At 41.5% G+C, this 26,263-nt stretch overlaps 1 protein-coding gene and 1 pseudogene across 3 annotated transcripts in view; one reads left to right on the top strand and one right to left on the bottom strand.

Moving 5' to 3' along the window:
- ATP2C1 (ATPase secretory pathway Ca2+ transporting 1) overlaps window positions 1–4,495 on the bottom strand; it is a 164,580-nt gene extending 160,085 nt beyond the window's left edge. The window contains exon 1 of one of the 3 annotated variants that reach the window (XM_055321421.1): window positions 4,130–4,495. In XM_055321421.1, coding sequence (XP_055177396.1) covers window positions 4,130–4,237 — 108 coding nt within the window. In that variant the 5' untranslated portion in view covers window positions 4,238–4,495. The remainder of the gene's footprint in view (window positions 1–4,129) is intronic. The other 2 variants (XM_055321422.1, XM_055321427.1) reach the window with 2 other exon arrangements.
- A 15,355-nt stretch (window positions 4,496–19,850) lies between these two features.
- Window positions 19,851–20,848, top strand: LOC129507193 (L-lactate dehydrogenase B chain-like; annotated as a pseudogene).
- The last annotated feature ends 5,415 nt before the right edge of the window (window positions 20,849–26,263 follow it).

The raw sequence follows: 26,263 nt of genomic DNA, 5'->3' as shown, positions 1-26,263 counted from the left end.
CAAGGTGAGTGTAACAATGGCCTTGACAATAGGATATGCCGGATATATGGGAACAGTGGAATATATGGGAACCTACCAGGCCCAGGCCAGACATAGGTAGAGCCAAGAAAGGAAGTATGCTCCATAGGCAATCTGCCTGTGTTAGGAGTCATTCCCACACCAGCCTATACCAGGCTTCAACAAAGAGCAAGATACTCCCCCATGGTACACATGTATGGGTTCACATATGTATACATGTAAGCAAATGGCTTACTACATGTAATATAATAAGGGGCTCTGTTAGACACAAACAGAATGAACATCTTAGAAGAGGAAGGGCTGTGCTTCACTCTTCCTAGCCCAGTTGGAGAAAAGTTTTTTTACAGAAGTCATTTAACCTGAAAAAAGTAATAATAATAATAACCTGAGTCTTGAAAGATATATAGGCAATCTCCAGGTGGGCAAGTTATAGGTAAAGGACAGAATTCTAGGTTACAGTGAGGAGGGTCTTTGAAGGCACAGAGGTGAAGAAGCAGATAGTGTGCCTGTGATAGTATTTTCCATGTGGGTGTACACAACATGGGGAGAACCCAATGGTGCTAGATGGGGTGAAAGATTTTAGGAAGCAGGGAGACACTACATTAAATAACAATGAATTCCTTGGAATTGAGAAAGCTATCTTTTCATTCCCTTCCATCTCTTCCAGAGAAAATGTCTCAGTTGGTTATCAAGATGCTAATCTTCCTTCTTAACAGAGTATGTTTCAGGCTCAGAGGTTTCCCAGGTAACAGTGTCTAGCTAGAATTTAATATTATTATGTTTTTATTATATTTATGTTTCTCTTCTGTTTATGGTAAATGACAGTAGTTTTCCATTTATAGTAGTTACGTAAAATTTTCTTTCTAAACAAACTTAAGTTTAAGAAGTAAGTGATTTGGGGCAGCCCTGGTGGCTCAGCGGTTTAGTGCTGGCTTCGGCCCAGGGCATGACCCTGGAGACCCGAGATCAAGTCCCATGTTGGGCTCCCTTCATGGAGCCTGCTTCTCCCTCTGCCTGTGTCTCTGCCTCTCTCTGTATCTCAAATAAATAAATAAATCTAGGGGAAAAAAAGAAGTAAGTGATTTGCTTGGCAATTGCTTTGCCATGTGGTTCGAGTTTCTGCCTGGGGATCGGTGTCAGGGCGGTGTGCTTGCTCATCCCTGACATGGCCACTGCACACATCACATCTACAGGTTCGCTAATGGGGGTGAGGAAGAGTGTTACCCATTTTTCATATCAGTGGAATTTGATGGAAAGAGATAGGCATGTCTCCGGAATTAATTGTTACTATATGTTAAGGGTTTGGAGAATATGGAATAAGAGACCATTTTCCTAATTAGTGAAAAATAACTTAGTAATGCTCACCTACCCCTTCTAGAAGGTTATGCAGTGTATTAATGTAGTGTATAATAAAAAAACAGCAAAAAAGTAAAGAAAAAAATATGTGATTTAAATGCAAATATAGCAAAATATTAAGTTAATCACACCCTGAGCTTATGGTAAGAATTATGACAGTGGTATATGAACATCTGAAGTGTTAGAAATACTCTCTAGGAGAAAGATTAGCAGTTTGCTACATTGCTATCATTATGTTAGCATAGATCATTTGGAGATAAGCACGGTAAAATGGGTCAAGCTTTTTTTCTCCTTTTTTAGATAAACACTACTATCAATGTGGGGTTAGAACTCATGATTCTGAGATCAAGAGTTGCATACTCTAATGACAGGGCCAGCCAGGCTCCTCAAAATGGTTCAAGTTTAAAGCCAGGCAGACAGGGCAGCCGGGTGGTTCAGCGGTTTAGCACCACCTTCAGTCCAGGGCGTGATCCTGGAGACCTGGGATCAATTCCTGCATGGAGTCTGCTTCTGTCTCTGCCTCTCTGTCTGTCTCTCATGAATAAATAAATAAAATCTTTAAAAAAATAAATAAATAAAGGCAGACAGAAATTCCAATCTTCCTTCAATAGGTGAGTGGCCTTGGGAAAGGGCTCTTGAGAGCTTACTTCCCTCACCTTTAGACTGAGAGTCCATATTACAGGACTGACTCTAAGCATTAGACACAACAGATATGAGGGTCCTAAAATCATAGACATTGTTAATCTTCTTTATAACTTTCCAACAAGCTTTCCAAGGTTAGCCATGATTGACTCTGACCTAATTTCTCTAATTCTGTGAGACAGTCTGTCTGCAGAGCTGTTAATTGGTTTCAGAAAAGAATTGAATGTGTTCTTTTTCTTTATTTCTCCATTAATTTGTATAGAAAGTTAAAAAAACACACTCACAACTGGCACAATGTCCATAATTGCCGGGTTATCCCAAAATGGTTCAAAATGGGGAGGGCACCACCCACCCAGTCCAAGTCAGAGGATCCATGTTATATTCCAATGTTCTTCGGAATGCATTTTGTAATATTTTTGAAACACAAAAAAATAAACTGCATAAACACCATAGACACATCTCTGAAAACTTAAAACACCAAGAAAGGGGGGGGGGAATAATCCACATCCAGTTCCAGCCCATCCTTTCAGCCACTCCCTACTGCTCAACCCCTCCACCCACCCCACCCACCTCCCCCTATAATGAGGCCTGAAGAAGCCTGTGATGTGGACTTAGTGAGTGTAGCAGACAACTCAGAGTACCACCACCCAGGTCTCTAGCTTTCCACTTCAAAAGCAAGCACATGCTGAGAGGGGGAAACCAAAAGATTTCTCTTGTAATCAGGACACCTTGCCTTTAAGTAAGAGATAAATTGAACCAGCCCAACCCCCTTAGTAAGCACAGCCTGAATTTCCAGCTCTTGCAAAATCATTAAAGCATGGCATAAAAGCAGTTTTCCCTTGAACAGTGGTAATGATTTTTATCTCCCAAATTAAGCATTGACTTTTTGGGAAGCCTGTCATTAAAGGATTTTCTGTCTGCTGACCTTTGCTTTCACTTCCTGGAAGTGTTTTATTAAGTAGGTCATCTCATTCAAATACAGAACAGTACTAATATCTCCCATGCAGTTTTGCAGTTCTAGTTATAAGCATGACATGCAAGCAATTTAGGACTCTTTGGGTCTTGCATGTGGCTATACATTTGTTCTTTACCATGGTCATACTTTTTCCTAAATGAGCCACCAGATTTACTTATTTATTTATTTTAAAGATTTTATTTATTCATGAGATACAGAGAGGCAGAGACATAGGCAGAGGGAGAAGCAGGCTCCTCACAGGGAGCCCGATGTGGGACTCTATTCCAGAACCCTGGGATCATGCCCTGAACCAAAGACACATGCTCAACCACTGAGCCACCCAGGTGTCCTGAGCAATCAGATTTAAATAGATCAGATACAGCTATTTCTTCTTACAATTTGGTACAATTCAGAAACATGGTTTTTAGGAATGCCTTCTCATCGATTGTAAGGGATAGAATGAAATAAATTTCGAAACACAAAATGAAAGTATGATTTTAAACAAGAAGTGATCAGACATTTTAGCCATTTTTTTTAATGTTTATATTCCCACACGCTAGAGAGTCTACTACTAGAAACCCTAACTTTTGATTGGCTAAAAAGATTGAAAACTGCAGTGCCCTATATACCTCCATAAAGAAAGTGACTAATTACTTCTGAATGATTGTCATAGCTCGTTAGCAATCTGTTTGAGGATATCATATTTAGTCTACACAATGTTTTTTTGTTTTGCAAATCCTGGTGATAATAACATAGCCTTAAATACACACAAGACAAGTGCATTTCTAGGGTCTAATACTTTTATTTGTCAAGATATTAATGGTTTAAAATTTGTATTTGAAGCCCTAGAAAACTGTCAAGGAGTCTACAGTTTAACTGCTAGAGTAGTTTAGTCTAACTATTCAGAAAAAGGAAAAGCGAATGGCTTTATTACAAACCTTGAGCTTAATGTCAGGATTCAAATAATATTCCAAATTCAAATAAATCTTCACAAGCCTCCTTGCTTCTCTGATTGCTAAATCTGAATATCCCCAAGCAGGAGCCGACCTGTGCCTATAAACATGTAAACTAGCAGACATTGAATCACTAAGTCACATAAAAGCAGCACCCGAAAGCAAACACCAGTTAGCCTTAAAGATAATATAAACAAAATGATACCTGTTCTTCAGCTTTTTGGTTTCTCAGCATCGATAGATATTTCCTAATTGCATGTAGAGGATATTTTTTGAAATAAGAGAATCTAGACTGAGGCAACAGATTATCCATGGTGAGGAAAGTAAGAAGGTTCTTGTCTGCCCCACCCTGTCAGCAACCATATGAAGTCTAGAAGCTTCACAATTCCTCAGATGCCTAAGATTTGCTTGTAGCTTGATCACTTTCCTGCAAATAAAGCAAATGTTCTTGCAGCTTCCTTTTTTGGGGAGGGTTCTTGGTGAAACCAGACAGCGAAGTACGAGCACCGACCATCTAAAAGCGTCCAGAAATGCAATGCTCAAAGGGCAGAAGGAGCCGGGAGGAATTTAGGGGCTGGTCCACAGAATGCAAATTGCTTAGTGGTAGTGATGCGATTGTCCTATTTCTAGCAACAGCGTTCTGTTGCAAGCTATGTTAATATTAGCTAGCTGGTGACTTTCCACACCCACAGACTCTCGTGAGGTTTAATCTTAATTCTTCTGACAGCTTTTCTGGCTCTTAAAGAGGACATGACATGTGGGGTTTTTGGTTTTTTTTTGTTTCCTTCTAGATTTTTTATCAGCATGAGCACACACAGGGACATCCCTTGGCTGTGACTCAGCTCAAAAGTGTTGATTCATTCAGTCTTGAGAAGCTTTGTTTTAGGGGACTTCTTAAAAAATTAACAATTTACTTCACTCTTCACTGTTATCAAGGAGTTCAGTGTCAGCACTTAAGAGGTTTGGTTTACGCTGTCATGCATTATGCAACATGCCCAGGAACCAGATACTTTACGTTAATTGAACAATAGCTGCAAACAGATTCTGTTCTGAGTTAAAAGGTTTCTCTCCTTGAATCCTTATCTCAAATCCACAGGCTGAATCCAGAAACATTAAATTTCCCCAGGCTTTATTCCGAATGTAAGGAAGAAAAAAGGTTATACATTTACTTCCTAAGTATTATAAAAAGGATTCATGCTTGAAAGAAGAGAACCAGCTAAGAGGTCTGTGGTCTTAGAGGACGTGAAATCATAAAATTTGAAAGTTCATTATTTCTTAATGCTCTTTAGAAGTCACAGGGTTTCTGAACAAAGTTTCCAAGTAGGCTTTACTATTTTGTTATCCTTTTTAACATCCTAGTAGCTGGTTCATTTGATGGAAACATTTGGCCACTTTGGTAAGGGGCTGTCATGTCTGGGCCAGACATCAACCCAAAATCATGAGGCCCAGATATGTGCTTTAAAGTGGAAAGACAGAGCTGGTCTTTTCCCTTTCAGAGATAGCACTGTTGGGAAGGAGGGGGAAGCAAAGCTGGGAACCCACATGGAAGCCTGAGCTGTCCCCCTGGACAGCCGCCCTGCCCCTCCTGGCTGGGCCACTAGCCTTCAGGGAACACACTTGATGGGCCTAATGTGGGTCATGCTGTAGCAGCCCAGGCCATCTGTCAGGCTGGCCTCCCGCCCACTTGCAAGGTGATCTTCCAGTCCCACCAGAGCTAGGCTGGCAATTCCAAGAAGTTATTTACATAATGCTTCTGGGGCTGGCTCCCAGGAGGCAGAGGACCTGCCCTCCTGCCCCTGCTGTAGGTGCAAGGCAGGCTGGCTCTTCCAGTCTCCTCTGTATGCTGGAGACAGCCCACTCTAATGAGGGCCAGAGACAAGCACTGGGCTTGGGAACCACCAGAATGCTAAGGACAGGGTTGTGTGCTCCCTGCCAGCTCACAGCCAAGAAAAACAAGGAGCATGGAAACACCCTCGCCCTGGAAAAGGGGGAGGCCCTTGAGGCTTTGGGAGGAGGAAAGATGCCATTTATATACACCCTTGAGGAACCCACGAGCCGCCCTTTTCCCTTGCTTTTTAAAAATATCTAAAGCTTCAGAGGTGCCTCTTCTCATGGGCAGAAGCTGGCAGCCTGCCAAACACCCACAGCTCGGCTGTGATCAAAGCCTTTTCCCAATGGATGAACACAGAGCAGACTTCATTTCCAGTGGTTGTTTCATGATCACCTTCTCCTGCTTTGAGGAGAGTAATGAAAAGAGAGATGGGGAAGGGATGGGTGTGGGGAGAGAAAAAGAAAACCCAGACCGAAAACTGTCCTGGCTAGATTTAGCATAACAAGAAAAATTGGTGAAACAAACACAACTAAAACTCCCTTAGGTCTTTAACTGACAATAAATATAAATTGTATCTAATATGTACTGGGCCTTTCAGCCAGGCACTGGGCTAAATTCTTGACATTATTCATATAACCCTACAGCAGCACCTTACGGGGAAACTGAGGCTTAAAGAGGGTAAACAACTTGCCCAAGTCACACAGCTACAAAGCAGGGGAGAAGGGACTCCAACCAGGTAGACTGATGCACCAGTCTCCAGAGTCTTAGTTCCCAGTTAGTACACGGCACAGCCCCTTAGCCCACATCCCAAAATGGATTCCTGAGAGCCTCTTTACAGATGAATCTAACAAAGGAAAGGCGTGGAATTGCCTTGTTAACAAGAAATACAAACATAGGGACACCTGGGTGACTCAGTGGTTGAGCATCTGCCCTTGGCTCAGATTGGGATCCTGGGGTCCTGGGATCGAGTCCCACATCAGGGTCTTTGCAGGGAGCCTGCTTCTCCCTCTGCTTATGTCTCTGCCCCTCCCTGTGTGTCTCTCATGAATAAATATTTAAAAAAAGAAAGAAAGGAAGAAAGAAAGACAAACATAGACTGCTAGAAATTTATAGACCAAGATTATTAGATTAGAGATTGGGTACATGTTCATGCAAAACCATACAGCTCCCTGGCCTGGATTCTGTGTAAGTAAGGCTAATCTTCATTATTCACCTTGTAAAGTTTCCTTTCTGAAAGGATTCTAGTGATCTTGGAAAGAGGTTGTGCTTGTAGATACAGATTTTCTGCTCCCCACACTTTGAAGACTACTGTAATCTCAGTTTCTGTTTGACGTCAGCTGCAATGATTAATTTCGCTCAATGTTTAATACAGATATGATGCAGGAGAGTCACAGTCCCATTGTATCCAAGGTGTGGACATGTCTGCCATCTCAGCCTGGAGGAGTGATGGTTTAATTGCCACTGTGACTCGGTTGCCTTGGTGAACAGCAGTTAACCAGAGATCGGGTCAGTGCACATCTGACCAGAGACAGTGTACATCCACAAGGACGGAAAGAACCCAGTGGGTCAGCCCAGTGGTAAGAGGTTTATTCTGCTGTCCACCCCTGCAAAGTAGCACAATGTGGAGTGGAAGTGATTACCTATTATTTGTATAGCTCACTGCCACGCCCTTGTCCTCTATCTAATAGGAAAAATAACCAACAGGGACACCTGGGTGGCTCAGCAGTTGGGCTTCTGCCTTTGACTCAGGTTGTGATCCCAGGGCCTGGGATCGAGTCCTGCACTGGACTCCCCACGGGGAGCCTGCTTCTCCCTCTGCCTGTGTCTCTCATGAATAAATAAATAAAATCTTAAAAAGACAAGAAAAAGAACCAACAGAAACCACAAACCCAGTAAAGCCCTGGATCCAGGCTGCAACCCCACCATGAAAGGATGTTTGTGTGTTCTCTTTGGTTTCTAAAAATTACCTGCTTTTTCACAAATAGCTTAAGGTATAGGAACCCCAATTTCTTCACTTGGAGAGCAACACACAGGGGCAAAATTAAAGCCTGAAGAAATAGTGACATGGATATGAAGAAAAAGATTATTTTACAATTTACTTCTTTTCAAATGTTGGAGAAGATGGGATGAAAATGTGGGCTCGTGAGGCCGTCTAGCACTGTGCACTGCACACAGCAGGTATTGCATTAATACATACCGGCACCTAGTTAGGAAAGAGGAAAGACAAAGAGAAAAGAATGGGGTTTATTTACACCACAAGTATTCAAATCAGTATGAGAAACAGGAAAGGAAACCAGAAAAGTGTGTCTCCAGGATGCCTTTTAGTTGAAGGAGGTTTCTAAAGTGCATTAGGACAAACACAAAAACCTCACTAATCCCCTTCTCTTTCTCCTTTCAATCAGTGCTGAGAGTTTCTATCAGGAAAATGACTCCATTCTCTGAGAATTAATCTAGCCCAGAGATAAAATGAAGGGCAAGCAGTGAGTATGATGGAGCAGCAGCTAGCCCAGAAAACAGAAACCATGTTTTATTATGAATTCCACTGAGACATCACTCTTATCCCTCTAGGTCTCTGGATATTGGCTCAGTTTCTTGCTCTCCCAAGGACAGCTCTAAATGAAATCAGGAGAGGAGGAAAGGGAGGCATTAACCAAAGCTCCTTGGAGCAAGTTAATACAGCACCAACATTCCACCTTTTGCCTGATGAAATCTTTTGTGCTACTTGATATGATGGCATTTTCTTGCTGCTCCCCCATGTAGGGAGTAATTACTTGACACCTGCATATGGCGGATTTTTTACTTTCTCCAAATCCACATTCAAACCTCCCCTTGTGTTCCTAGGACAGCTACAATTCAACAATTTTGGTGTTTCTAATTGCCCTGTGAGCTCTACAACTTTTATGCCTCCTGATTTCCGGGATTCAAGTATTGATTTCTCAAACTTTACAATAACTCTGCACCCCTGGGACACTTGTCCTCCACTTAGGAAGAAAACGTTTTTCTGCATAGTTTAAAAACAAACTTGAACATGCATCAGCATCACCTGGAGGGCTTGTTAAAGCACAGATTACTGGCCCCACCCTCACAGTTTCAGATTCAGTAGGTTTGGAGTGAAGACAGATTTTGCATTTGTATCAGTTTCTCAGGTGATGCTGATGCTGGTGGTCCAGGGACATCGGTTTGGGTGCTGTCAGGTAAGGGACATGACTATGGAGCAATTTGTCAGGTGGAATTTGAAGGACAGGATACTCTGTTTGCTGGAGCACTTTGAGAGCTCCCATCAGGTCCACATTTTAAAATCCACTTCCTCGGCAGTTGGGAGTTTTTCCTTAGTTCATCTGTTTTGTAGCCACTCTTCCATAAGGGAGCACCTGCAGTTATCAAGCTTCAGATGGACCTGCCTCCAAGGTCTGTCTTCTTGGGAGTATCTTGTCTTGATATCAGATTGCTCTCAAATTCTCACTCGGTTCCTCTTACCAAGCTGAAGCAGCACTGTAAGTAAACTTACCTCAAGGAGACAACCGTGTTTTTAAGCTCAGGGCCAGAAACCACAGCCAGCTGTACACAACACTCCCCCTCTCCCTCTTCTGCCACTAACACCTTATTCCACTGCAGCTGGGGAAGGAGGATTCTTGGAACAGGCAGCTAGCCCCTCATGCCAAGAATCTCTAAGATCACGATTTTCAAGATTTTCGGCAAACCCCTCCCCAAGCATAATTTATTCATCTGCAATTTGGGCAGGGTCCTCCACTAACTCTGTCGCCTTTCATACAATCTTGAGTTTACTGCAAACTGGTCCTTTAATAAAAACATAAAAATCCCCAGCAAGCTCACTCTTCCTGGTGGGTCAGAAGGCAGGTCTTTGGAGCTGTATCACCTTCTCCTCAGGACCATGATTTTCCTTCCACCCTCCCCATAGCAGCCATGCTTTGCTCTCTCTGAGAGGAGTAACACCAACCCAGAAAGAAAAGACTAAGGTATTTTCTCCTAAGGATGGAGAGCAATGGTTCAACACTGAGGGAACTTTCTTTTTTTTTTTTTTTTAATTTTTATTTATTTACGATAGTCACACAGAGAGAGAGGCAGAGACATAGGCAGAGGGAGAAGCAGGCTCCATGCACTGGGAGCCCGATGTGGGAGACTCGATCCCGGGTCTCCAGGATCGCGCCCTGGGCCAAAGGTAGGTGCTAAACTGCTGCACCACCCAGGGATCCCCCTGAGGGAACTTTCAAATTGGTAGTTGTGCTACCTACAATTCTCTATGAAAAATAAAAATATGGTTTTTGCGATGAGGAACATACCTCCTCCCCCCACCCCTTAAGTAAAGAAGCTTTGGCTAACGAGGAGAATGGAGGGTGGGAGTGGGTGGGCAGATTGGTGTGTTCCCTTCTAATACTTGGTTTGAAAGGTAAGGGTGTAATTGAAAGCAGATGTGTGACTGGACAAAGCTACCTTGGTGGTAGATGGCTCTTGGGATCAAGAAGTGATCCAACGTTCCTTTCCCATTTCTCTGACTCCATTGTGTGGGTGGAAGTTCTCAGTGGCTTGAGAACATGGTGCCTCAGATAATGCTTAAATACTTGTCTGAAGTTCTAGTGGAAAGGCCCAGGCCAGCGGCATATAGGGTAACTCAGTCTTCATTACCACCTCCTGTGAAAACCTCTATTGAGAATGAGGGGGTGAGAGTCTGATGGAGGTGGCAGCTCATGTTATCTAAAAGAAAGATAACATGCATGCAGTTTGGGGTAGAGAAATTATTTATCACAATGATGTGGATAGTCATATTCTTTCACTCTATTATCCCTGATTTTTTTTAAATATGAAAGGTTTTTTAAATATGAAAGGTCCATCCAACATGGACATGATATATGTCTTCCATCAGTTGGATCACTAGAGAGCATTAACTTTGGTGCAACTCAGATTATAATTAGGTACAATGACCTGAGTAATCATTACCAGAACATAAATTTGTGTTTATTCTTAAACCTTAGGTATCAAAACCAGAGGTTTATGGGATTATTCATTTATTTATTTTTTGCAAGACTGGCTAGTTATTCTTTTTTTTTTTTTTTTAAGATTTTGTTTATTTGAGAGAGAGCAAGAGTGCATGAGCAGGGGATGGGCAGAGGGAGAGTCAGACTCTCCTAGGCGCAAGGAGCCAGATGTGAGACTCAATCCTGGGACTCTGGGATCATGACCTGAGCTGAAAGCAGACGCTTAACGGACTGAACCACCCAGGCATCTGAGACTGGTTAGATGTTCTTTTGAGCCTTGCTTCTCCTGTGGTCCACAGAACAACAGCATTAGCATCAACAAGTCACGAGATTTGGTTAGGAATGCAGAATCTCAGGCCTCATCCTGGATCTTTTAAATCATAATCTGCATTTTGACAAGATCCCTAAGTGATTTGAATGCACATGAAAGTTTGAGATCCATGGCCTAGGAATGAAGACAGGGCTCCTTCACACTCCTTTCGTGCTCCATACATGACTTGATCCTACCACTTAATTTTGTAAGAGTGCCTGTTTCTTGTCTGTAGCTCCTTCCTCACCAACCTCCTTCAGAGCAATGACTGTGTCTTGTCCATTGTTACATAGGTGCCTCACAGTTGCTCAACAGATCTTTATTTAATGAATGAATGACTGATTATACACGTAGTGTAGCAGCTAGGTATGAACTACCTTGAGTTTTCCCAGATCTTGTTGGCCTCTAGATCCAGACTGGTTATACTAACAATAACAGCCCAAATTTCACTGGTTCATGGCTTCATCTGTTCATGGCCAGCATGACTTACTGCTACTGCAAACAGCCACTCAAGTATTTCTGGGAGCTTTCAGATGTGCCTCTCACATTGTCGCAAGCAAATCCTGGCCAGCTGCTGTAGTGTTTCCTTCCTTGTTCCTGTTCTGGCCCCCTACCTGTCACTGCTGTCGCTGCTTGGTGTGTCAGCATAACCCCTTAAGGCTCTTGAGTGCCAAAGCATCTTCCAGGACTTCTCATTTAACCCACTGCTCTTTGTCTCTCCACAATGCAATCATGAGCTGTGCACTCCTATTCAAGCATTCTTGGGAGGCTCTTCAGTGGCAACTCCCAGGATCCCTGTTTTGTTTCCACCTGCCCATCTGTCTTTAGTACAACTCAGCACCTTTACTATGGGTTCCTCACCTCACCAACTGTCCTTCTGGGCAGGATCCCTTTTACAAGAACCCTGGGTTGTTAGAATGAAATACCTTTGACCTGCCACCAAAGAAGAACAAGGTGTTTTTGTTTTTGTTTTTACTAGATGCAGTGTTCAACCTTGCTGCCATCGATCCCCTCTTGTTTTCTCAGGTGTAGTCCTACCAACTTCTCCATAAAGTGTTTCCATAAAGTAAGTGACACACACTGTACCCATCTCCTGTGATGAGGTGTGGGAAGATTAGTACTATAAGGGTCTCTCCCAAGAAACACTTCTCATAAAATTGTTTCCTGTCTCCTTGACCAAACTGGAGTCAGCTCCTCTGAGTCTTGTCTTTTTTTTTTTTTTAATTTATTTATTCATGAGAGACACAGACAGAGAGAGGCAGAGACACAGGCAGACGGAGAAGCAGGCTCCTTGCCAGGAGCCCGACACGGGACTCAATCCCAGGACTCCAGGATTGCGCCCTGGGCCAAAGGCAGGCGCTAAACCGCTGAGCCACCCAGGGATCCCCTGCTTAGTGCAGTTTTAGCAAGAATATCTGTTGGGGGGGATCCCTGGGTGGCGCAGCGGTTTGGCGCCTGCCTTTGGCCCAGGGTGCGATCCTGGAGACCCGGGATCAAATCCCACGTCGGGCTCCCGGTGCATGGAGCCAGCTTCTCCCTCTGCCTGTGTCTCTGCCTCTCTCTCTCTCTCTCTCTGTGACTATCATAAATAAATTTAAAAAAAAATTAAAAAAAAAAAGAATATCTGTTGGGTTAATTTAACATAACCCACTCTCCCTTAGTATCTTATTACCCTGGCCTGCCTTCAGCAGAATTCCCTAGCATGTAAATGGCCCTCTTACAATTCCAGCCCATTTCTATGTGACTTCAACTCTTAATCATTATACAGGACTACCTCCATAGCTGTTTTATATCTCCAAGCAGGATGCCTGATGCACAATAGGTACCTCATATATGTACTTATGAAATGAACAAGCTGAAAGACCAATCAACTTTTATGTTGTCATCCTTTCTATTTAAAGTTCTGTAACTAGTGAGCTATTTTAGGTCTGGATTAACTGTGGTTGAAGTAACAGATACGTGGTTAGGATCTCCATGACACATAGAGCCTGTGCTTCCAATTAATGACAATCACCTTTTTCTTCCTGTATACTCCTGGTCCTTAACGTAACTCCTGGGCTCAAACCAACCTCTATCACAGCTGTTTACCTGATGCTACCATTTCCCAGGGCATGGAGCCAAAGCCATAAAAAGGTTTCATTTAAAGATAAAAAATGAAACAACTTTTGTGAAAGAGATTAACACATAGACAATTAACAAATGCTAATTCTCCATCATCACTGGAGAATTTATGCACTGATTTGTATAACAATGTATATGAAGATTTGTTTCGTATCTTAGTGGGCTCTGGCTGCTATAACAAAATACCACAGACTGAGTGGCTGAAACAACAAACATCTTTTTTTTTTTTTCATGGTTCTGGAGGCTGGAAAGTCCAAGATCAAGGTGCCAGCAAAGTTGGTTTCTGGTAAGGGCTCTCTTCCTGGCTTGTAAACAGCCACCTCTCATATGTCCTCACACAGTCTTTTCTTGGTGGGTACACTCAAGACAGAAAGAAAGAGAGAAATGAGGGAGATTGAGGGTGGTCTAGTGTCTCTCTTTAAAAGAACACTAGTCCTATTGGATTAGGGTCCCACCTTTTTTTTTTTTAAGATTTTATTTATTTATTCATGAGAGATACAGAGAAAGGCAGAGGCATAGGCAGAGGGAGAAGCAGGCTCCCCGTAGGGAGCCCGATGTGGGACTTGATACCAGGACTCCAGGATCACGCCCCGGATGGAAGGCAGACACTAAATCACTGAGCCACCCAGAGATCCCAGGGCTCCACCTTTATTGCCTCATTGAACCTTAATTACTTCCTAATGATGAAGTTGTGGAATATAGATGAGGTTTGGTGGGGTGAGGTCCAGAGCTGAGAACCAAGAAAGAATTCTTGAGACGTCTTTGGTGCAAAATGGTGGTTTTATTAAGGCACGGAGTCAGGACCCGTCATCGGGCAGGAAGGGCTTGTGAGGGGTAGCTGATTATATACCTGGGAGTTGGAAGGGATTTGGGAATAGTGTACTCTCTAAGGAATTTTGGAAGCAAAGTTTCCAGGACCTTAAGGGGGCTAGCTGTTGTTGGGAAAAGGTCACCTTATTACCATCTAATAAAACCTGAGTCATGAGACCCTTCAGATGTATATTGGTGTGCCATGTACATGGGGGATGATTGCCAACATGTATCTTGGGGGGAAGGGTTAGAGATAAAGGAATTTTTATATGTTAAAGTAGTCTTACAGGATCCTGGGGGTTGGGCTAAGATTGCCTTTTGCCCTTAGCAAAGTATTAACATCGGGGCAGTTGAGTCTGTAGAGGAATGTCTCTCTGCCTGTTTCAAGGACTTGTCAATGGGCTGCCCCAGGCTTGTGCTTTGTACTCAGCTAGCCCTGTTCCCCATCAATTTAGAGGTTCTGTCTTGAGGTTAGGGCTTCAAGATATGAGTTTTTGGTGTGTGTGTGGGTCACGCAAACATTCAACCCGTTGATTTAGGATTGATTTAGGATGAAAACAGAGGGTTAAGGGTCTTGAGGATTTTAGCACATTGTTGTGCTCAAATAAAATGGCTTGGGCAATACTTGCTTATACCTAAATTGTTTTATCTTTCTTCTAGTGAGGATCCATGCCTCTATAAAATTTTGAACAAAATTGCCTACTCAGAATTTATTTATGAATGCTCAAGTTTCCTGGATGAAAGATCTCGGTATAACTTAATGATGTAAAACATTTCATCAAAATGAAGAAAGTCTCCATTACTTTCTAGCTTCAGCATTAAAGTGTAATTCTCATCCTAATTTACAGTTGCTTTATTTAAAATTGGGTTTTTTTTTTTGAGTTATTTCCTTGAACTATCCCAAACCATTTCTTTCTTTCCTTAATATTAGTTTTCAGACACTTACATATAATTCTATTTCCCCAGAGGCCTTTGTTTACAGTTACAAAATCTTTATTGCTACAGAATTCCTTTCAGCTCTTTATGATTGCTCTTGCTCCAAGGTCCTGTCTAGACCTGACATCCTATGATTCCAAGATGCTCCATGAGGAAAGCAATGTCTTAAACTGTAAGGCTTGTCAAGCTCAAAAGGAATATAAGGTTCAAGAGGTGGGTAGAGCAACAGAAATGCTGTTATTGCTATTGTTGCACAGAATTGTAAAAAGAGCTCAAAGTGACAGCATGCATTGATTCTCCTTTCTTCATGTAGCTGTAAATCTGTAAACAAGTCAGTTTCCATGAGCTTGTCAAGAATTTCTCCTTCCCAAGAATTTTCTTTCAGGTGTTTTTGATGGCTTTCTACCCGGCATATCTTATGTAAAACTGAACTTTCCCCACCCCTCTTAACAGCAGGTGCCCAGTTCTCAACTTCCATCTGCATTGTATTTTATACTTTTGTCTTTTTTAGCCGCTTACGCCTTTGTTTTTCAAAGAGGCAGCCTTGTAACAGGTGCCTTCACTTGGCAGCTTAACTGTTGCCAGAGCTGCTAAGTTTCCTCCCCGCGGTGGCTGGGTTTCTTGCTATTGGTAAAGGCAGGTGTAATGCTGAGACCACCATTTGGAATCCACTATACATCAGATGGGCTATAACACCTGAATGAAGATTTTCATTTTGCTAATTTTAAACATGTAAGCACTAAAGTGCACATTTTAAAAGAATTTTAAAGGACAACAGCTTTTTTTTTTTTAAGATTTTATTTATTTATTCATGAGAGACAGAGAGAGAGATAGGCAGAGACACAGGCAGAGGGAGAAGCAGGCTCCATGCAGGGAACCCAATGTGGAACTCGATCCCAGGACTCCAGCATCACACCCTGGCCAAAGGCAGGCGCTAAACCACTGAACCACCCAGGGATTCCTGGACAACAGCTTTTTAATCTCATTCTAGCTTAGGTTCTCTCTCCCTATTGTGACATGCAGACTTCACTTTGTCTCCAGAAGAGATGTCACTTATGACTGAAGTCATATTTCTGTTTTCGTTTTTTTTTTTAATTTTTTTAAAATTTTTTATTTATTTACGATAGTCACAGAGAGACAGAGAGAGAGAGAGAGGCAGAGACACAGGCAGATGGAGAAGCAGGCTCCATGCACCAGGAGCCCGACGTGGGATTCGATCCTGGGTCTCCAGGATCGCGCCCTGGGCCAAAGGCAGGCGCTAAACCACTGCGCCACCCAGGGATCCCATATTTCTGTTTTCCATACTGAGATCACTAAGCAAGATTTAACACAGGCATTCCTTGGCACCACAGTTCCTGATCAGAGCCACAAGAAAAGAGGGAATAAAGTACACCCTTTCCCCCCAGGCAGATTGTGCCAGTTATTAAGTACCTGTGTCTCGGCTCCAAACACATCGTTCTGTGCTCAGTGAGGCTGGGATTCTACAGACCACATTCCCTTTTGCCAGCAGTTCCTCGCTAGGCTTTGCCAATGGAGGGTGACTGCAAGTTTGAAGGAATAAAAAGGGACTTGCTCCTTTTCCATTTCAGTTTTGCTTCCTGCTCTGAGACTCACACCAGCAATACTTCTTCACCCCGGCAGCAGCCCCCTGGCAGCAGCATTCCATCTCTATAATAGAGGTGAAAAAACTTGCAGTTTTTCCAACATTCTCAGAATCTGCCCCATTATCCCGCTCAGAAGCACCGGCACAGCCAGCCAGTGCCTGCCCTTGGGTCTGGATGTGAGTACCAGCTGGCTAGTGCCCCCCCTCTTCAGGGTTCTGGGTCCCAGCCTCTTTTCAACTTTGAGCTAAGGAAGTTTGGTGGACCCGAACTTTAGGCATCATCATGCATTGGATTGAAATTCAGGTCATTTTATTGAATATGAAAGGTAAGGGTGTCACAAGAAGACTGGAGGACTTGGGGACATTCAAAATATGGGTTAGTGACTTCCAAACCTGTGTCTGTGTGCCAGACATCTTTCCCAGGTTTATTTTTTATTTTTATTTACTTTTTAAAAGATTTTATTTATTTGTGAGAGACACACACACAGAGAGAGGCAGAGAAAGAAGCAGGCTCCATGCAGGGAGCCCAACACAGGACTCCATCCCAGGTCTCCAGGATCACGCCCTGGGCTAAAGGCAGTGCTAAACCGCTGAGCCACAGGGCTGCCCTCTTTCCCAGGTTTAAATGGAGAGCCCATATGTACCTCAAACCCAGAATCTCTAAAATTAAACCTTTGTCTTCCCCCTTGGCTCAGTGAATTCTTCACCATCTACCAGTTGCCAGCAAGAACTGTTTTTTAGGTTCATAAATACTCTCCAAGTATTGCTGATTTTAATTCCTGAATGTCTCTTACTTTCCCTCTCTATTTCACAGCCCTCGTTCAGATCCACCAGGCTACTGCAGAACCCTCCTAACTTGTCCCTTTGCTTCCTGGCTCTTTCCCTTCTAATCTTACCTTTCTAGAGTGTGTGCCTTTGAAAAGTTCTGAAAAGATGATAAAAACGTGTAATTTTCAGAACATGGTCCTAGATCTACCCAGCGACTCTTCTGCCCCTCCAAATCATTTAAAAATTTTCTTTTTGTCACTGTTAAACACAACTTGATGATATGTCATGGTGTTGCTAATTCATGTTTCTTGTGCTTATTGTTCACTGAGCTTTGGTCTGTGGGCATATAGTTTTCATAGTTTGGAGATTTTTTTTGGTCCATTATTTCCTCAAATGCCTCTTCTCCCTCTCACTTTTAGAGACTTCAGTAACATACATATTAGGCCATTTGAGTTGTCCCACAGTGCAGTGACTCCCCTTTTCTGTTTTCTTTTTTCTCTCCATGTTTCACTTTGAAAACCTCCTATTGCTATGTCTTCAATTCACTAATCTTTTCTTCAGTCATGTCTCATCTGTCACTAATTTTATTTTGGCTTGTTTTGTATTTATTTTGTCACTAATTTATTAGTGTATTTTTGTCTCAGTCATTACAGTTTTGTGTCTGGAAGTTCTACTTGGATCTTTTATTATGTTTTTATATTTCTTATGTCTCTACTTAACACTTCAAATGTATGGAATACAGTTATAATGACTGTTTTAATGTCACTCATCTTCTAATTCTAACATCTATGTCAGTTCTAAGTTAACTTCAGTTAATTGATTATTCTCCTCATGAGTCATATTTCCCTACTCCTTTGTCTGCCTAGTAATTTTTGTTTGGATGCCAGACATTGTAAAGTTTACCTTGTTAGATGCTGGATATCTTTGTCTTCCCATAAATATTCTGTGCTTTATTCTGGAATGTTAAGTTAGTTGGATAGTTTGATCTTTTGGGGTCTTGCTTTTGTGATTTAGCCATTTTTAACCAGAGCTATTTATTTCCTGCTACTGAGGCAAGATCATTCTGAGTTTTCTACCTATAGCCCTGTGATTTATGAGCCTTCCTGTCTGGCCTGTGAACACACTACTTTTAGCCCTGTGTGAGCACCAGGTAGTGTTCTCTAATCCTTTTAGATTTTTTTTTCCCCCAGCTGCAGGTAGTTTGCAGATCATTACTTGGCTCAAGGAAGATCGAAGATTTCTCAGGTCTATCTGGGATCTATCACAGAGCACTTGTGAAAACACAGATCAAGTGTTCTTACATATATAAAGGCTTCTACCTTAGTCTGACATATAGTTGGGGCTAAATAAACATTTTTTTATCTTGGTTTAGATCTCCAGATGCAAAATAACTTTAGTGGACATTTCTCATTTTTTTTTTACTATCCAGCATCTGTACTTCATTCTAATGAGGCAGAGCTTGTTTCCTAACACAGAAACTGCAAAATGCTGGACTCCTTTTTTCTAATGTCCTTGCTGCTAGGATGAAAGCCCATGACCTAGCCCTAGTCCATGACCATGACCTATACCCACACTTTTTCTATACTTTAAAGAATCCGGTACAGGGAAGAAGCAGAGACCACACTGAGTTCCTTCTAGGGATAGGAAGAAGCAGTAGCAGTAAGAGCAGTTACCTCCATTCTTCAGGGACAACATTCCTAGTGGCCATAGTAACAATGGCCTAGCAGATGGCCCTCTGGTACCTAGCAGTATAGCAGTGGGGTCTTTGCTGGATCTATTGCATGGTGAGATTTTGAGCTTTTTTCCAGCTCTGTAGCCTGTGCCTGGTTGTCTAGCTTTTCTAGAGATGCTGCATGCCATCCAATATTCTTCAACATTCCTACTATTAAAGTATAATGTACATATGTGTGTATACTTATATATAAGTTTATGTGTATGTTTATATATCATGGAAGTGATGATTTTTCATAAACTGATTTTTCATGAACTGAACACATGTTTATAACTGGTATCCAGATCAAGAAACAGAATATTAATAATGTCTTAGAAGCTTCCTCATTTCCCCCTCCAAGTTTCTACTCTCTGCCATCTAAGACAATCATAATCATGATTCAGCATCAAGAATTAGTTGTGCCTTTTTTTGTTTTTTTTTTTTGGTTTTTTCACTTTATACAAGTCAAATCTGCCCACATATTCTCTTGTTTACGTCCAACATTATGTTTGTGAGATTCATCCTTATTGTTTGGGTATAGTTGTTGCCTGTTCTTATTGGAATAGTAAAGCATTGCATTTTGTAATTACACTGCAATATATTTATCCATTTGTACCAGGGGTCCCCAAGACCACCCTCACGTTCAGGGATTTGCTAGAAAGACTCACAGAACTCAGAAAAGCTATTAAACTAACAGGGGTGTTATGGTTACACCTGATTGAAATCAGCCAAGGGAAAAGATAGACAGAACTGAGTCCAGGCAAATCCTGCGGCGGAGGAGATACACGCAGCTAACATTGTCTTCTTGGCACGACTCTTACAGCCAGTTGTCTCAGGGCAAAATGGCAACTCTTAATGAAAAACTGATTGCACCAGTTGCAGAAGAAGAGGCAGTGATCCCAAACAATAAGATCACTGTAGTGGGTGTTGGACAAGTTGGTATGGCATGTGCCATCAGCATTCTGGAAAAGTCTCTGGCTGATGAACTTGCCTTTGTGGATGTTTTAGAAGATAAACTCAAAGGAGAAATTATGGATCTACAGCATGGGAGCTTATTTCTTTAGACACCTAAAATTGTGGCAGATAAAGATTACTCTGTGACTGCCAATTCTAAGATTGTGGTGGTGACTGCAGGCGTAGCAGGAGGGAGAGAGCCGCCTCAATCTGGTGCAAAGGAATGTTAATGTCTTCAAATTCATTATTCCTCAGCTAGTCAAGTACAGTCCTGATTGTGTCATAATTGTGGTTTCCAACCCAGTGGATATTCTTATATATGTTACCTGGAAACTAAGTGGACTACCCAAGCACCGTGTGATTGGAAGTGAGTGTATTCTGGATTCTGCTAGATTTTGCTATCTTATGGCTGAAAAACTTGGCATTCATCCCAGCAGCTGCCATGGATGAATTTTGGGAGAACATGGCGACTCAAGTGTGGCTGTGTGGAGTAGAGTGAATGTGGCAGGTGTTTCTCTTCAGGAACTGAATCCAGAAATGGGGGCAGACCACGACAGTGAAAATTGGAAGGAAGTGCATAAGATGGTGGTTGAAAGTGCCCATGAAGTCATCAAGCTAAAAGGATATATCAACTGGGCTATTGGATTAAGTATGGCTGATCTCATTGAATCCATGTAAAAATCTCTCCAGGATTCATCCAGTGTCAGCAATAGTGAAGGGCATGTCTGGTATTGAGAACGAAGTCTTCCTGAGTCTTCTGTGTATCCTGAACGCTCAGGGCTTAACCAGTGTGATCAACCAGAAGTGGAAGAATGATGAGGTTGCCCAGCTCAAGAAAAGTGCAGATACCTTGTGGGACATCCAGAAAGACCTAAAAGATCTATGACTTCCAGCTTCTAGGCTGTAGAAATTTAAAACTATGATGTGATTAACTGTGAGCCTTTAGTTTTCACCCATATACATGGATCACAGTTTGCTTTTATCTTCCTAAATATGTCAATCTGGGCTCACAGAATCAAACCCCATGCTTGGTTTAATGCTTGCAATATGAGCCTTGAACAAATAAAATTAACTATTGTAGTGTGAAAAAAAAAAAAAAGAACTGAGTCTAGATGAAACCAGGCGCAAGCTTCTAGTTGTCATCTCCTGGTGGAGTCACATGGACAGCACTTAATTTTTCCACAAGTGTGTATGACAATATATAAAAGGTAGTTTCCAATCAGGGAAGCTCATCCAACCCTTGGTGTCCAGAGTTTGTTGCTCTTTGAGGCCAGTCATGAAGGCATGTAGTGTCCCCACTGCTGACCTTAGCTACTCAGTATCTACCCCCGCACAGGTCAAAATGATAAATTGTGGCTTAAAGGCTCAAGCATATAAAAATAGATATTCACATAAATCACATTGTTAGCTTAAACTAACTGGCATAGCCCATAGCTTTAGGCATACAGTGACACTCTTTTCAGGCAGGATATCACAAAAGCTCAGAGATCTTCTCTTAGGAGCTAAGCCAAAGGCAAGTGCTGAAGACTTGGGAATGTACAGCAGTTGAGAAATCCAGGCTTTCAGAGTTAATCTTTTCTGACTACCATTACAGTGTTTTTTTTGTTTTGTTTTGTTTTGTTTTTTTACCATTACAGTGTTGATGGGCACTTAGTTTGAATTTTTAATATGAAAAGTGCTGCTATGAACATTGTTTTATGTGTTTTTGGTGAAGATTTGGGTGCATTTCCATTGGGTGGTTACTTAGGAGTGGAAATGATAGGTCATAGGCTATGCATTTGCTGAGTTTTCATAGCCAAGGCCAAAATGTTTTCCAAAGTGACTATACAAATTTATACTCCCAGTATCAGTGTCCAGAACTTTTTAATGTCCTTTTTGAAAAAAAATCATCTTATCGAGGTTCAACTGACCTACAATAAAATGCATATTAAAGTGCACAACTTGATAAATGTTGCCATATGTGTATATCCATAAAACCAGCACCACAAGCAAGATAGTGAACCTATTATTCTCCCCTAAATGTTTCCTTGGATTCCCAATATTCTCATAATGAATTTGTTTTCTCTTTAAGCTGGAGTCCATTTCTGTTGTTTACATCTGAGACTTCCTAGCTGATATAATTCCACCTTGAATTGTCTTGTATTTGTGCCCAGCTTGGTCTTCTGCATTTCTTTTCTCTTTGACAGATTCTTGCTGAGCATTTACGATGTATGCTAGACTCTATTCTTTCCCTATCTTAGTCAGTTTGGCTAGACTCCAGGTCCTCTGATTGCAGCTTTGTCCTCAAGACTCCTGCTAATTTCCACACATCTTTTTATTCCCTGTTCTCGGCAGGCTCTTCTTGAACAACCTCCGGGTCCCAGTCATTCCTGGTTGACCCAGAAGCGAACTTCCCTAGGTCAAACTCCAAGATTACCTAGATGGTAAGAGAAAGGGCCTCTTCCTCAGGTCTTCCTTAAGTGTCCTAGGCCAGTGTTATGAGTTGAATTGTGTCCTTCACAAAAAGATTTATTGGAGTACTAACCTTTGGTGCCTCAGAGTGTGACCTTTTTTGGAGATAGGATCTTTACACAGGTAATCAAGTTAAAACGTGATCATTAGGGTAGCCTATAATCATTATAATGAGCGTTCTTATAAAAAAGATAAGTTTGGACACAAAGAGAGAGGAGATGCTGCAGAGAGACACAGGGAGAAGATGGCCATATATAAGCCAGGGAGAAAGGCCTGGAATAAACCCTGCCCTCACAGCCCTTAGGACAAATCAACTCTGCTGACACCTTGATTGTGGACTTTCAGTCTCTGGAACATGAGATAATACATTCCTATTGTTTAAACCACTCAGTTTGTGGTACTTTGTTATAGCAGCCCTTGTAAATTAATACAACTGAGTAGGATGCATCAGCTTTTCCTAATAATTTTCAGACTGTGAGGTGGACAGCTGAGGATCAGAGTGCTGTGGCTTTTGGAAACACGGTTGCAGGTGGAAAGAGAAGAACATGAGAGGAGCAAACTAACTCCAGATTATTTGACTTTGGCCATTCATGAGACTCTGAATGAGGCCTGGCTAAATTGCGAGGTTCTATACTCCTTGTTCTTTTCTTTCTGTTTTCTCAAATTGATAAACATGATTCATTTTTCAACAGCCATCTGTGGGAACACATGGACTCCTTCACTTAGTAGCTATTAAGATCTGTTCCATAGTCTGAGGGGGCGATTTGGGAATGTTTTTCTCCTAGGTCTTTTTCCTGGGAACTTTTCCAAAGTCAGAAGATTAATATAATAAAATTTTGGTGATAAGCAGTACAGCATGTCTTGAAAACTCCCCAAAATCTTCTCACCACCTTTAATCAGGTCATATGACGGGTTACCTTCAAAGAAATGGATTTCAAGCTGAGTTCTTATAAGGACTAGATTTTGCTTTATTTGTAAAATATTGTGAAGTTCCAGAACTTTTTGTCTTGATGGTCAAACTTTTGATTAAGGAGGAAAAAGCAGGGAGAAAGAGAATGATGTAAACAGAAAATACATTGGAAATAGTAAATGTATTCAGAACAGATAACTTATTGCCCTTCCAGTTGAACCTGGCAATAAAGGATATAATAAATGAGTCCCCTTGGGAATTTTCCATTTCAAGCGCTTCCTTTGGCTATTTTCACCCTTCCGTTTCCATCCCCATTTTTGGTCTTTAGGTCTGGATTTGAATATATTTCAGCAAAGCCGCATAAATGACCCACTTGGTTGAGCCTTGGGGGGTCAGATTCTAAATTCTGCTCAGAAGTAATTACAGTGACATCCCCTCAAGACTTTGTACTGGTGGTTGTTAATGAGTGCCTTGAGTTGCTAGAGATCAAAGATCCCCCTCTGTGTCTCTGGCTCAATTCCCCTTTCCTTCATTGCTCTGTCCACAGAGGTTGCTTTTAAAATTGAGATAAAATTCATGCTGCATAAAATTCATTATTTCAATGTTCTTAGAGTGTACATTTCAGTTGTTTTTAGCTTCTTCCAATGTTCTGCAACCACCAGCACTATCTCATTCCAGAATGCTTCCATCACCCCAAAAAGAAAGCTTGCACCCATTATCTATCACTTCCTAATTTTTCTATTCCCTATAGGTCCTGATAACTACTAATCTACTCTCTGCCTTTGTGGGTTTGCTTATTCCAGATTTTTCAGATAAATGGAATCATATAATACATGGACACTATGTCTGGATTCTTTCACTTAGCATCTTTTCATCAATGTTGTACGATGTACCAGCATTCCATTCCTTTATATGGCTGAATATTATTTCACTATATAGATAAATCTCATTTCATTCATCCATTCATCAGTTGATGGGCATTTAGGCTGTTTCTCAATTATGAATAATACTCCTATGAACATGCATGTACAAGTTTTTGATTGGATATATGTTTTCAGTTCTTTTAGATATATACCCAGAGGTGGAACTAATGGATCATACAGTAACTCTGTTTAACTTTTTGAGGAATTGCCAAATGTTCTCAGAGTCTTTTTTTCAGGGAGAATAGGATGATAAGGTTAATTTCAGGCACACTGTAGTTGAAGGGCAGTCGAACTGTCAAAGAACAATGCCCGCCGTGAAGTTCAAAATAAAAAGGTAGTGCCCAGGTGAGATAAGGTCAAATATTTCAGTTTGGGCATTATCCACATGCAGTTAAAGCTACAAGCTCCACCTCCTTCTGCCCCCTCAAGTCTCTGAAGTCTCTGAGGGTGATAACAGGTGAAAACAAGAGAATACCAGGGGACTTTCATCAGCTAAGCACATCACAACACAATTAAGTGGATAATGTCATTAGCCTCATCTTGTAGGTGGGGCACTTGAGGCTCACTGATTTTAAGCCTATGGGCTGGTTTGCATGGCTTGTATATAGCAAAGCCATGATTTAAGTACTGGTAAAGACCGTAGATACAACCTGTAAAAAATTTAAGGGGTTAGAGGTAGATTTTATTTATTTATTATTTTTAAATATTTTATTTATTTATTTGAGGGCACATACAAGGGGAAGGGGCAGAGAGAGAGGGAGAAGCAGACTCCCCACTGAGCAGGGAGCCTGATGTGAGGCTCCATCCCAGGACCTTGAGATCATGACCTGAGCCAAAGGCAGACACTTAACCAACTCAATCGCCCAGGCGCCCCTATAGGCAGATTTTTAAAAAGAGAGTACCATTAAGTGCAACAGGATGGGATAAACGATGTATAGTGTTCCAGAATAAAATAGATTTTTTTGTTTGTTCTTTGTTTTAGAAGAAGGTTGTCAATTGTGCCAACTGTTACAAAGGTGTCAAACACAAATGTATGCATATAATAGTATCTAATTATCTCATATCTGACCCAGGATACACCTCAGGATGTTTCCTATTCAGACTAATACATCCTGGACTATATGCTCCTGCCCATGTGCATTTCCCTCTGCAGAACACCAGAACACTGTCGAGTCTCCATTATAGACAATAAGTGCATTTCAGAAGGAGAAAAAAAAATCCCATTATTTACAGAGAAAACAATTTCCCCAAAACTAGAATTTCAAAGCAAAATTAGATTTTCTCATAGTAAGTCATGAAGTAGAAGTTTGAGTGCATAAGACTAAATAACTCTTAGTACCAGAAGGAAAAAGAATTATATTGCAGTGTTGAAATAAAACCGTTTTTTATGGGTAATGAGGCAGAACTCTCACCTTTCCTCAGTATTTTATATCTTTAGCTCCCCCCCCCCAACTTTGAGACAGTGATGGGTGGACCTGAGATTAAAGTGCCATTATTTCAGGGCACTGAAGCACAACCACATAATGGCAAGCCCCAGAAATCTCAGGCACTTGCAGCCAGTCAAGTCTTTTCAATTAGCAATCTTGATATTGTTGGGGCTAGAGTCTTTCCTTCCTTCAGATTGTTGGTTTACTTGGCACTTGAGGATGTTTTCAAGGATAAAACAAGGTTGGAGCTGGCTCATATAAAGTAGTTGTGAAGCTCTTGTATGGAAAATTTCCATGAAAAGATGAGAAAAAAATTTTGGAAAAAATAGGTAAAAATAAAATAAGTTAATGCCATAATAAGTCTATATTACAAACCAACAGAAGACTTTGCTCTTTTTGTTTGATTGTTTTGTTTTTCTGCTCAGATAAAAATAGAGTTTGGTTTTTATAGAAAGGCTTCTGCTACGTGTTCATTTTCAAGTGCAAAGAGTAGGGAAGCCTCTCTGGTCCTTCTCCATGGGAATCTCATGTTTGCTGAGATGCCCTCCGAAGGATGGTTTGGTTGCTGCTGCTCCAGCTTTGCAGGTACC

Source organism: Nyctereutes procyonoides, unplaced genomic scaffold (assembly GCF_905146905.1).
Source record: "Nyctereutes procyonoides isolate TBG_1078 unplaced genomic scaffold, NYPRO_anot_genome, whole genome shotgun sequence".
NCBI lineage: Eukaryota > Metazoa > Chordata > Mammalia > Carnivora > Canidae > Nyctereutes > Nyctereutes procyonoides.
This window is presented reverse-complemented; position numbering and strand designations above follow the sequence as displayed.